Source organism: Scomber scombrus, chromosome 5 (assembly GCF_963691925.1).
Source record: "Scomber scombrus chromosome 5, fScoSco1.1, whole genome shotgun sequence".
Taxonomy (NCBI): Eukaryota; Metazoa; Chordata; class Actinopteri; order Scombriformes; family Scombridae; genus Scomber; species Scomber scombrus.
In genome coordinates this window covers 27,515,485-27,526,915 of record NC_084974.1, presented here as the reverse complement: position 1 = coordinate 27,526,915, position 11,431 = coordinate 27,515,485, and the positions used below count along the sequence as shown (strand labels likewise).

The 11,431-nt window shown below is 41.2% G+C and overlaps 1 protein-coding gene across 3 annotated transcripts; it reads left to right on the top strand.

Moving 5' to 3' along the window:
- The first annotated feature begins 258 nt into the window (after nt 1-258).
- Nucleotides 259-10,636, top strand: npat (nuclear protein, ataxia-telangiectasia locus). Of its 3 annotated transcripts, none has more exons than XM_062419472.1 (17): nt 259-415; nt 1,097-1,215; nt 1,314-1,374; nt 1,468-1,540; nt 1,692-1,732; nt 2,213-2,449; nt 2,763-2,838; nt 3,188-3,278; nt 3,642-3,733; nt 3,867-3,948; nt 4,071-4,167; nt 4,296-4,412; nt 4,784-6,175; nt 6,794-6,894; nt 7,179-7,272; nt 7,453-8,834; nt 10,009-10,636. In XM_062419472.1, the coding sequence occupies exons 1-17, from the start codon at nt 379-381 to the stop codon at nt 10,087-10,089; spliced, it is 4,173 nt and encodes a 1,390-aa protein (XP_062275456.1). In that variant the 5' UTR covers nt 259-378; the 3' UTR covers nt 10,090-10,636. The 3 variants fall into 3 exon arrangements, with proteins under 3 accessions (XP_062275456.1, XP_062275455.1, XP_062275454.1); XM_062419471.1 differs by having other exon boundaries at nt 3,188-3,299; nt 7,459-8,834; XM_062419470.1 differs by having other exon boundaries at nt 3,188-3,299.
- The last annotated feature ends 795 nt before the right edge of the window (nt 10,637-11,431 follow it).

Here is an 11,431-nt window from a genome sequence, read left to right as displayed (position 1 = left end):
GCCAACACGAAAGCAAACTTAATATTTAGTTTGGTGCGATTTTATGAAACTTAGAGATTCCCTGTAGAACCGTGTTTGATAAATGACACTTGTTATATTTATATATAGACGCGTGTAAGGTATATTGTAGTTAGACACTTCGAACAGGACTACAACTACTAGAATCCTAAGCGGCACAGTTGTTTGTAACTTCCGGGTTATACGTGCTTGAGTTCCCCGCCTTTTGAGTATGCAGCAGTGTCCTCGGGACGTCGCCTTCATAACAATACCACTGACGGGCTTTAATTTGATGGTGTATTACAAGTTTCTGAGAGACTTTATATGGACATGTAGCCAACTACTCACTAATATAGCCTTCAGATTCACCGACAGGCCGTCATGTTGCTGCCGTCCGACGTCGCTCGTCTTGTTTTGGGTAAGTCAGCTCGGACGAGGCAGATCTGTGAGTTAGCTGTAGCATTAGCCGACAATAAACTGTAAACAGGGCGGATAAGAGGAGCTTACAGTCATTAACTGAGCGATAGACAGTCAGCGGTAAACGTTTTTTAAGCTAATAGTGTAGGTTCACAACTTTTCAAGGCTTTGTCTAAACAACTGCCTGGAGCCCAGATGAACACTGATATTACACTAGATGTTTCCTTCTGTAATCACCCCCCCCCCCCTCTTCATACTGATCATTAGAAGATCCCTTTATTATGCACTTCACTAGTGTAAGTGATGCCATGTTCCAGGGTGGACTGATGATGAATGTTCAAATTTCATCAGTCATTCAATAGTATTGTTTCCCCCTTGCTGGTGAGTGAAGCAAAACTGCCCACCATTTGCATATTTTACCAGTATTTGGTTGGTGGCTGTTGCTAATTTTGTGCCCTACCACCTCCTGTGCAAATACGTATTTAAACGTTTATCTTAACCTAATATGAAGTTTCAGCCAACCAAATTATTCAAATCAATAGATGTCTTTCAACATTAGTGTCTTTGTAGTGCCAAAAAACAAGGGTTCTTTTTATAGCCAGTATGAAACCTTTTTCAGTCTCCATATAGACGCCTGGCTCTAATTTTAAGACTAAGATTACTATTTAATGTCCTTCACTAGGGTACCTCCAAGAAGAGGGACTGTCTGACACAAGCCAAGCATTCATTCACGAGAGCCCAAACCTGAAAGAGTATGCTGAGCACACCACAGGAGATGGGACTATTCCTGCTTGTGTTTTTGTAAGTTCCTGTGAGAAGTCCTCTTTAAAATTGTTCAGTGAGTGTTATGTGCTCAAAGGTGCATGTATGATTTAATTTTTTCCTCTACACTGTTGCAGTCTATCTTTGGGAAGGGACTAACAACCATCTTAAATGAGTATGTGGCTGCAAAAACAAAAGGTGAGATACCTGACATTGTCCTCATTACTAAATATACCATTTATAATATACTCTTCTTCAGTGTAATGTTTGCATTGTTGATATTTTCAACAGAGTCTAGTCACGAAGTACCCGCCATGATGACCTCGCTGTGGAAAAAACTGGATTTTACACTCAACCAAATCAAGTAATTAGCCTCAATTTTTATTGAAATTACTCATACTATATACTGAACCTGTCAGTGACTGATTTTTTATTTATTTACAAAGCTAACTATGAATCAACTCTTCATCACTGATCACTGATACATTACTTTTTGTTTTCTGTCTATTTATCAGGTCATTGCAGAATTCGCCAGCAATATCAGCATGTCAAAGTAGTAAGTCTGATGTATGAATATTCTGTTCAGGATTCACACGTACAGCAATGTTTACCACGCTAAAAGATTTGTCCCCACCATGAATATGTTTTACTTAAATCATTTATCTTACAAGTGTTTTTATGGAAATGGAGCTGAAAGCATCAGGTACTTGTGGAGTCTGCTGTGATGATGCATTCATGTTCAGCTGTGAATATTGGAAACAAATTGCACTGTCAGGAAAAAGTATTCGCTATACAAAGGGGCTTGTAATAATGGGACTGTTGAATAAAGCACTGAATATTGTAGCCCTTAGCATCAGCAAATAAACCCCAACAGACACAAGTACATTCTTAGTATGTGGTTAATACGTTTAGCTTCATCCATTCAAAAAATGAGTTTATAACCAGAATGATATTTTATGTACGTTGTCTGATTTCTGTGTTATTCAGGGTTTGTACGTAGACTGTCTTTAATTTACCAACTTGTGTCCTTTTACAGCACGTTCACGCGTTGGATTGGCAAACATGGCTAGACAGCGGGTCTTGTCTCTGGCTTCAGCTGGCAGTGTCGTCTGCTCCTCAATTTCCGACACAAGTTCCATCGTCAGCCCGGCACACACCTCACACAGCATGCTCGGCCATTCCACTCCTGTGAGCTTCTCTGGTCCGCACACCAGAATGCTTCTTGGCAGTGGCACACAACCACAGATTCTCGATGGCAGCCGAAATACACCCAGTCAGTATCATAAAACACACTGTATTGTTGTACAGGTTGTTGTGTTTGTCTTTGTCAAAAAAATATTCACTTAGGTTTGACATTCTTAGCAGTAGTCATTTCCCTCTTTTGATGATTTAACATTGCTGATTTACAGTAGTTTACAGTTGAAATGTTGACATCTTCTTCGAACAAAGGTCTGTTTTATGAACCTGAAATTAACAATCCAAGCAGCTAATCATTTATAGTTTGATGGCTTGAGAGATGGTTCCTGTATCAGTTCAATCAAAACGAAAGCTCTTCTATTATGTGTGAAAAAATGTGTCCTTTTCAGGGGATTCACCTTTACAGATAATAGTATCAGAACATCGGATAAATCCAGGCCCGATGTCTCCTGGACGACGGAAATGGTAAGGATCATTACTCTTATGTTACAGTCATTGTTATCTGCACATTATTCAGATGTCATTTAGGTGTAGTCCTTTTTCAGACTCTGTTGAGTTTAGATTTGCCAATGCCATGACAGGTAGCAAGCATGCATCATGAGAGATTTGTGGAAATGTCATCATTAATGTCATCATGTGGAATTAACTGATTAAAGTTAATTCAAAATATCTTGTGACACATATAATAAACACCTTACAAGTTGTTAATCAATAAAAAAATAAGTGTTTTGAATTTTAATGTAACATTTTGGAAAAGTGTTTTGATTGTTGTGTCCAACTCGATTTTTTCTGCTGCCTTCTGGGACAATCTCAGGAAGAGGATTGGTGCTCCAAGTGGATCTAGCGGCCCTGGGAGGTCCTCCACGACCGTCAGTAACCTCGGTGCAGAACCGCAGCCTGAAGAGGTCGTTGATGAGCACTTCCCTGTGAATAAATCTCAAATTAATTAATCATCTATGTCCATTTGTTTAGTTCCCCATAACACTGGTAACTTTTGTAACAATTTTGAGCAACTTAAGAAGATGTTTTAGTTTGGGTTCAGTGTTCAGAATGTTATATTGTTGCATAGAAAGAGCATGAACGCTTTTAGACAGGGCTTTGAACTTGTTTTCAGCTCTGATTTTGGGTCAATCAGTGTCAGTTTACCTTGGACATAAACCGTTGAGTGGGAGAAGACATTACAAAATGTTCATGGCCTCATCCCTAGTATTCAACTGTTTTTAGGTTGTATAGTTTTGTAATGTCCCAATAAATATGTTTCTCCACAGCAACTTGTTATACAAAATGCACGTGACAAGATTTTGGGTGACAGATCATTACAAGAGAAGCTTGCTGAAAACATCAACAAAATCCTTGCCAAGTAAGTGCTGAATTGCAACTCCGTCATTGCTTTTGTTTTAGGTTGTTAAGACTACTGATTTTGACTGTGGTGTTCAATGTTGTGGCATCATAACAAAGCTGGACTTGTTCTGTCTTGTCATCTTTAATCTCAGTGAGCCAACCCCGCAAACATCAAAGGCCCCGTCGAGTACAGTGGAAGCAGACCAGTCAATAGATGAAATCCTAGGTTTACAGGTGCTGATATACTTAACCACTGAATGTCTATGAATTTACGTCTTTTAAATGATATTATTAACATCTGTCATAAGCACTTATTAACACTTAACTATTTTCCTGATCTATATCCTCTTACACAGGGGGAAATACATATGAGTGACGATGCCATTCATGACATTTTGGAGCAAACGGAGTCTGACCCAGCTTTTCAGGCCCTCTTTGACCTCTTTGATTACAGTAACTATTACACTTACATTGTTTTTATTTTGTCTGTTGTGCAGAGTTCTTCTTCTATCACAGTTATTTTCAGCCTACCATGTGTGATTGCACAACAACAAAAGTGTTTTTTTTATGTGTTTTTGCAGATAAAACCAAATTCCCAGACGGGGAACCAGGAGATGGCGATATTAGCAGTAACCCAGAGGGGAGTGAAGCTGCTGGACCTTCATCTACAGTCGGGGACCTTCAGATTGATGATCCAGGTATTTATTCAATTTAAAGTTGGCTCTCCTCCACGTACATTAACAATAGTGTGGGTACGCTTAGATTTACGAGTCATAACTAGTAAACTAGTATGGAGGTGGGTGGTAGGGGTGTAATGGTGCACCCAGCTTTATCCCCATCTGTGTTTCTGTTTAATGAGTGCTTGTCAAGAGCAGAAGAAATGTTCAGACTCACAACAGTTTGGCAAATGCAACAGCTGGCCAGAAATACCATAGTCCTTAACAGAGAATTGTTAGTTGTGTAGATTTGTGACAAAGTCAAGATTTTTATACCCTAACTGAAGACAAAGCTGTCTGAAATACACAAGTAGAAACAGAGAAATAATTTGATCTTTAATGTTATTTTGCAGGTACTACACACAGAGATGCTATCGCTGCAGATACAACACCAATCACAGTGAAGACGAGAGCTGTACAAGAGCGGAAGACCAGAAAGTCAACTGCGCCCACCCTGTTAAAAAAAACGGTTCTTGGCCCCGGTGGCAGATCATCCAGAATTGAGAAAAGTTCAGCTAAATTGTTAGTGAGTCATGCAGAACACCGAGGTGTCTTAACTACTGCAGTGGGCTCGAACAGAAAAGAAAAAAGCTCACTCTTCAATAGCGGTGTTGGTGTAACACCAATGGATATTGATGAACCGTTGCATACGCCTCCCCCTCCATCAGACAGCCTCACCATTCAGATGGCACTGGAGCCTGCCATCTCAATAGCACTCAGTGAATCAACTATAGTTCCCTCATCAAGAGCCACTGCTGTACCAGAAGTAGCATCAACATCTAACTGGAACAAAAAACAGGAGAGTAAAAAAGCACAAGGATCTAAAGAGCGACCTGCTGCGGCCCTGTCTTCAGCTCTGAGTAATCAGCCTGCATTTGTGTCTTTTGTACAAGTTGAGCCAAACAACACTCCAACAGCAACTGTTGACCTGCCTCATGTGTCAGTTTCAGGCAGCGGAGTAGGAACTCAACCAGTGTCTATTCTGTCTTTAACACCGGAATTTGCCTCTTCAACATTTACAGGTGCTATAGTTACAGCTGCACCTAACTTGTCCTCATCAGCTTTCATTGCTGCACCTTTTGCAGCAACAGCTGGTACATCCACATCTGCTACTACCTCTACAACTCTTAAAGCTACTCCTGCCTCATCCACAGCTGCATCTTCCACTTGTGCCCCAGTCACAGCAGCATCTGATCCTGTGGCCACCAACCACAGTGTCCCAGGCAAGGCTGCAGGTGATTCCAATAATATAGTTTCTTTGAAGATCATCATCAGCGATAACCAGGATGAAGTTTCTGCCACTGACACAGCCTTGAATCAGGCTGTTTCTAGTATTTCTGGAGACAAGATACCCACCATTTACCTTTCATCTCCAGCTAAATCCCCCAGATGCCCTGGCACACCAAAAGCCAACATGGACGAGACTGCACTGGCAGTTAGTGGTTTACAAAGCTCTCAGGCGCAGGCTAGTCCTCTCAGCAGTAAGGCTGGGGCAGTAGTTGCACCTCCATTGACAATGACTTCACAAGCCCAGCAAAGCTACATCATTCAGCTACCCCTGGACGCCACTAACCCTACCCTGCAAGGAGCAACTGCTAGCTATTTCCTTGTGACTGAACCCTCGACTACAGACGCTCAGGCCAGACAGGTGCTCGTGCCTGCTGGTGTCTCAAGGGGACAGCCTTTGCCCACAAGCAACCAGTATGCTGTGACCACACCAACTCGCTCTCAAGTCTTCTCCACTGGTAAGAGACAACAGGTGACACCAGAGGGTCATTGTAATAGGCATTGATCTCACTTTACGGTCACCAGCTGTGCTTTTGTAACTATAACTGCTGTTGTGAATATTGTCATTTTTATTTGGGTTTGTGGTATTCTCAATACATTACAAACATACAGTAGATGGAAAGTTCATTAGCCTCTCCCAAATTAACAGTTCACTGACATTTTTATTGCGTCTCCTTTCTTACATTTCTGTTGACAAATTACAAGAACAGTAAATATATTTAATTTGTATTTGCAAGAATATCCAACAACATTTTTAATAGTGGAAGTAGTGCATGTATTTCCTTTTACTTATACACAGTGCTACTTTATCAGTTTTAAATAAATAAAAGTAAAATTGAAGGCAATACTGTTCAAATGTCCAGCCTCCAAGATTTGTTTTCTGATATCAGGCCAATAGAAGCCCACCAAGTTTATGCGTGATGTACTTTGGTGCTGTGTACTTCTCCTATTGTGTGTTGTTCCTGTCTTTAATGTCTGTTGCCTACCATGTGTCAAACTATTACTATTGTCTTTATTAGTGTTGGTAAAATACTGTATGGTATTACAAAAACAAATGTGTTGTTCTTTACTTGCAGGGTCACCACTCATCTTACCATCACCCATTAAGCCATTGATGCTCCCTGTGTCTGTTATGGGGCAGGACACTCTGCCGAAGGTCCAGATGGTGTCCAATCAGGTAATGTGACTTTAACAGTTGGGAGTTAAAATGGTATTGCCATTGTCACAACAATTCCTAATCATTATGGTGACCCTCCAAACTTTTATCTACCATTTTGGCCCTTGGAGGAAATATCTCTTCCTATCCCGCATTTTGGTTCATGACTAAGTATCTTTGTGTCTAATGGGCTACTTTCAGACACTTTTCACATTCATGCTCTACAAAGGATAACCCCATTTTGGTTTTGTCACCTTTATGAATTTTGGTTTCCAAGGCACTAATCAATGTTGTTGTATTTACAGCTTGTTGCAATACCAAAACCAGTGGCGGTACAGCAGCCTGAAACTGTCAAGCCCAAACCTCAAACTGTGGCAGCCAAACAGTCTACAATTAGTGGTAAGTTCCAAGTTAACTTGGAGCAATTCCTTTGCCAGCCAGGTGTATTTGATGCTTAAAATGGCCTAAAATTACCCAAATGTATCCTTGACTCATGTTACTAAGTTGTGTCTTAGTGTGGTTCTCTTTAATGGTTTGATTTGGACTTCTGCCTTACTTCTCTGACCCAATTTCTTTTAGTTACAGGTGCTGAGCAGAATTTGTTTGGAAAGGTGATTCAACCCTTGTCAGCTGAAAACACAGACCAGCAGTCTTTGCCAAAGGGTGCCAGTCCTGGTCATAGGAGAATTTTATGTTTTGAGTCTTCTGCAGAAGTGCAACTTGAAACTGCTAAAACACCAAGAAATGCCACACCCCCAGCTGCAAATACATCCACATCACGATCTGTCCCACAGACTGAGAAAGATACCTCAGAGACGGGCCCTCGAACAAAGCCTAATATCCTCGGTGGCAACAAGCCCAAAAGGAGGGTCCAGACTGTTAGATGCACAGCAGATTCCCAGACTGCAGTGGGGTTGGTAAAAGACACAGAGAAGTCCATGCCTCCACAACAGCAACACAAAGATCTTATGAAAAATAACTCTAGCAAACAAGATCATAACATCCATAACCAAGAATCTGTTAGTGCAACTACCAGTAGGGTTGATGCCTCACAGCCTGAGTCTTTGAAAAAGTCAGACTCAGGAAAGAGATCAAAATCTATTGACAGGAAACACAATCATGATAAGGGTAGTGATGAAGCAAAAAGTAAGGACTCTCATAGCTCTCGGTCATTGCCCTTTGATTCTGCACTGAAATCAGGAAGTAAAAAAGACAAAGACGAGAGCAGCAGGAAAGAACCTGCAGACAAAGGTCCTGCCAAATCACGTGAGGGGCGTACGGAGAAGAGGACTCCCTCTCAGGAGATGCCAAATGTGACAGCTAACAAGGAAAATGAAATGAAGGGTAGCTCGCAAGAGCAACAACAGTCTACACCTTCCTCCTCAGCACAAAGAGACTGCAGCCCTCCAGCTGTCAGCCAGACTTCATCTAACCCCCAGTCCAAGACTGCAAAAGCTCCTTCAAAGACCAGCTCTCTGGCCAAACAGGCAGCCGAGATGCTGCAGGACATCCAAGGGCTTAACTCTCCTTCTACCCCAGGTAAGAGACCAGGAGTCAGCAGTCCAGACCTCATTCTGCCTCAGACCCCGGGGACTGGCTGTAACCAGGAGGAGTCCATTGACTGTCTCAGGACTCCTTCCAGGCAGAAGAAGGGTAAAGATGGAGAGGGAACACCGAAGCATATCATGCTCCCCAACACCCCGGATGGGCCCACCTGCAGCCCTGCCAGTGAGGCTGGCAGTGAAAACTGTATTAATATGGCTGCTCACACACTAATGATCCTCTCACGTGCTGCCATTGCCAGAACAGGCACTCCACTAAAGGACAGTTTGCGTCAGGATGGAGTAGGTGAAAAGTCTCCCACAAGCTCCAAGAACGCTAAGAAGCGTAAGCAGTCTTCTCCCACAGCCAGCCCTCCTACAAAGGAGTCAAAACACTCTCCTGGCAAAAAGAAAGACCGGGTGAGTCATGGATTTGCTATCCATTAGATGTCTTTTAAACATTTTGAGGTTACTTAATAGGTCCCTGTTTTGAATGGCACTCCTTCAGCTGCAGTCTTTTTTTGGATGCACTTTGGTTCTAAAGATTACTTTCTGGTGTAGCTGTCATTATCAGCAAACATTACATAACTCCCACAACTGTACAAAGACTACCAACATGCTCTAACTCTGGCCTTAGCAATTGGGTTTGATATCCTGGCATGTAACCATGGTAATATTATCACTAAGGCTGAAGCACAGCCATAGCTTAGTCTGAAACAGCAGCTAAGGCCTTCAGAGGAAAGCTGAGCCTGGCTATGTGTTAACTGAATCTGATCTATGTTGTAACCTGACAAATGCAGTTCAGACTGATGAATATTGAGCTGAGTCATTAACTGGAAGACTAAATAACCTGTAGATGTGAATGTGTGTGTGTGTGTGTGTGTAGGTATGTGCTAGCCAATAGATAACTTAACTGCCCAGTGTGCCCTCGGTTCAGAGAATAAGTAGTTTAGAGAATGGATGATTTAGGTCAGTGGTTCTCAAAGTGGGGTCCGGGGACCCCCGGGGGTCCCCAGGCCATTGCCAGGGGGTCCTTGAAACAGTTTGCTACAGGTCAAGTTAGGCCAAAATGCAATGAAATGATTCTGTTTGAAACTATTGAGGTATCAACATAACATGTTCTGGTAATAAAATGTTCCAATGTATTTGACAGAACAGATATTAAGCCTATATGATGTAAGTTGTAAGCCTAAATTTGTGTTGTGATTAAGAGGGGGTCCTTGCAAAATATTTTGCGCCATTAGGGGTCCCCGACCCCATTAAGTTTGAGAACCCCTGATTTAGGTCACATGGTGTTTGTTTTTGCACCACCCTCAGGTCAAACCTTACACTTGTCTAATGATGGTGAGGAACTAAAAATAATTGGGGTGACCTCTAATTTACATCCATTCAGTTTTGTGTTCTGTTGTGTAATTAGGATCATAACCACACGGGGGCACTACAATAGCTGTATAGTAGTCCATCAGCCTTTTGCTATCAGTTCATTCAAGTTGTTACACATGTCTAATGAATAGTTTAAATGAAAGGAATATGTGTTGTATAATTTTGCTTTTTTTCTTATATATAATTCTGATTCTTGGCTTAAATTCTACAGGAAAGGAAGAAACTCATGGATTGTTTTCCCCATGACTTGGATGTGGACAAGTTCCTCTCGTCACTTCACTACGATGAGTAAAACCAGACAACAGGAAAGGACTACCATATCACTACCTGCTTAAGTTACTATCCAGGAATAGAACAAGCCATCTGCTGAACCAGTGCCTATGATTCCTATCAGTAACCTATCCTGAGACCTTATAAAGCTCTAATATCTCCTTCAGCCAATGATGGACATGATATGGATAAAATCCTGTTGGATGCAGCAGCAGTAGGATAACCATGGCAATTTCTTATATTTTTGTCCTTGTGCTCTTTTCTGTTTTAATCATTGTTTTGTACTACAACAGATTTAGTACAGATTTGTATTTGAGCACTTTGACATAACGCGTGCATGTTAATAAAAATGGGTGACTCAGAGCATTTCCTTGGTCAATATTTGACTCCACTTTGATGAATCCAGCTAACTGTAATTTTAATAACTGAATTAAGAGCTGTCAATATTATATTTTAGGCAGAAATGTGAATAGTTGGTTTTTTGTTGTTTTTGTAGAATCAAACATGCCCAGCGTGAAAATGGCTGCAACTGTTCAAATGTGCATACACGGGCTTCATTCAATGTTGTAATAAAACAAAGAAACTGTCTCCAGTGATTTTTCTTCAGTGTACATATATTGGCATAATTCCAATGTAAAGATCTAAACCCAGAGAGGCTTTATTTAGCATCACATGTGTGTTCTCCAAAAATATGTTAATGATGGAGGATGTTAAAAATGTATGAGGAGTGGGCAAAGTAATTGCTGAGGCCAGGAAAATGCTAGGCTTGTATATCATATGTAGTAATTAAATTAGCATCCATTGCTCACACTCTGAATATAGTATATGGCCCAGTGATGTAGACATTGTGTGAGGAAAGGTCAGTTAAGGTCTCTTAAGTGAGAGTAATCCATCAAGCACTTGCACATGACAGTCTTGAGCCTGGCACATGTAAAGTTTAACATTTGTTTCTGGTTTTAGGCTCCACATTACTTAAGCACACTGCCCTTTTTACTCCTGTTCCTCCTCCAGTATTTTATACAAAGTGGAATCTGAAATGTACATATAGCTGTGAACAGATCCGTCATTACTAACCGGTACAATACATTTGTGTTTTAATTATGTGGTTTGTGTTTCCAATGTCATACTTTGTTGGCAAATTTGGCAACCTCTGATTGGTCCACATCTGACGGAAGTACGTCTTCGCATCAATTCCACAATAAAAGTGACTCCTTGATGAGGTGAAAGTGACAACCAGTCTGAAGGCGAGAAAAAAGCGTCAAATTTGTGTAATTCATTTGTACATGTATAGTTATTTAATTCACCACATGAAGGTAACGGCAAACGTGTTAGGATAATTATTCGAGGCTGAGCAGCAATACAGA

What these genes read in the sequence shown, in the direction of transcription:
- npat (XM_062419470.1), top strand. Translation starts at nt 379, where the DNA reads ATGTTGCTGCCGTCCGACGTCGCTCGTCTTGTTTTGG. An exon ending in CTCTCAAGTCTTCTCCACTG is followed by an intron (nt 6,176 to 6,793) that starts GTAAGAGACAAC and finishes CTTTACTTGCAG; the next exon opens with GGTCACCACTCATCTTACCA. An exon ending in CTGGCAAAAAGAAAGACCGG is followed by an intron (nt 8,835 to 10,008) that starts GTGAGTCATGGA and finishes TAAATTCTACAG; the next exon opens with GAAAGGAAGAAACTCATGGA.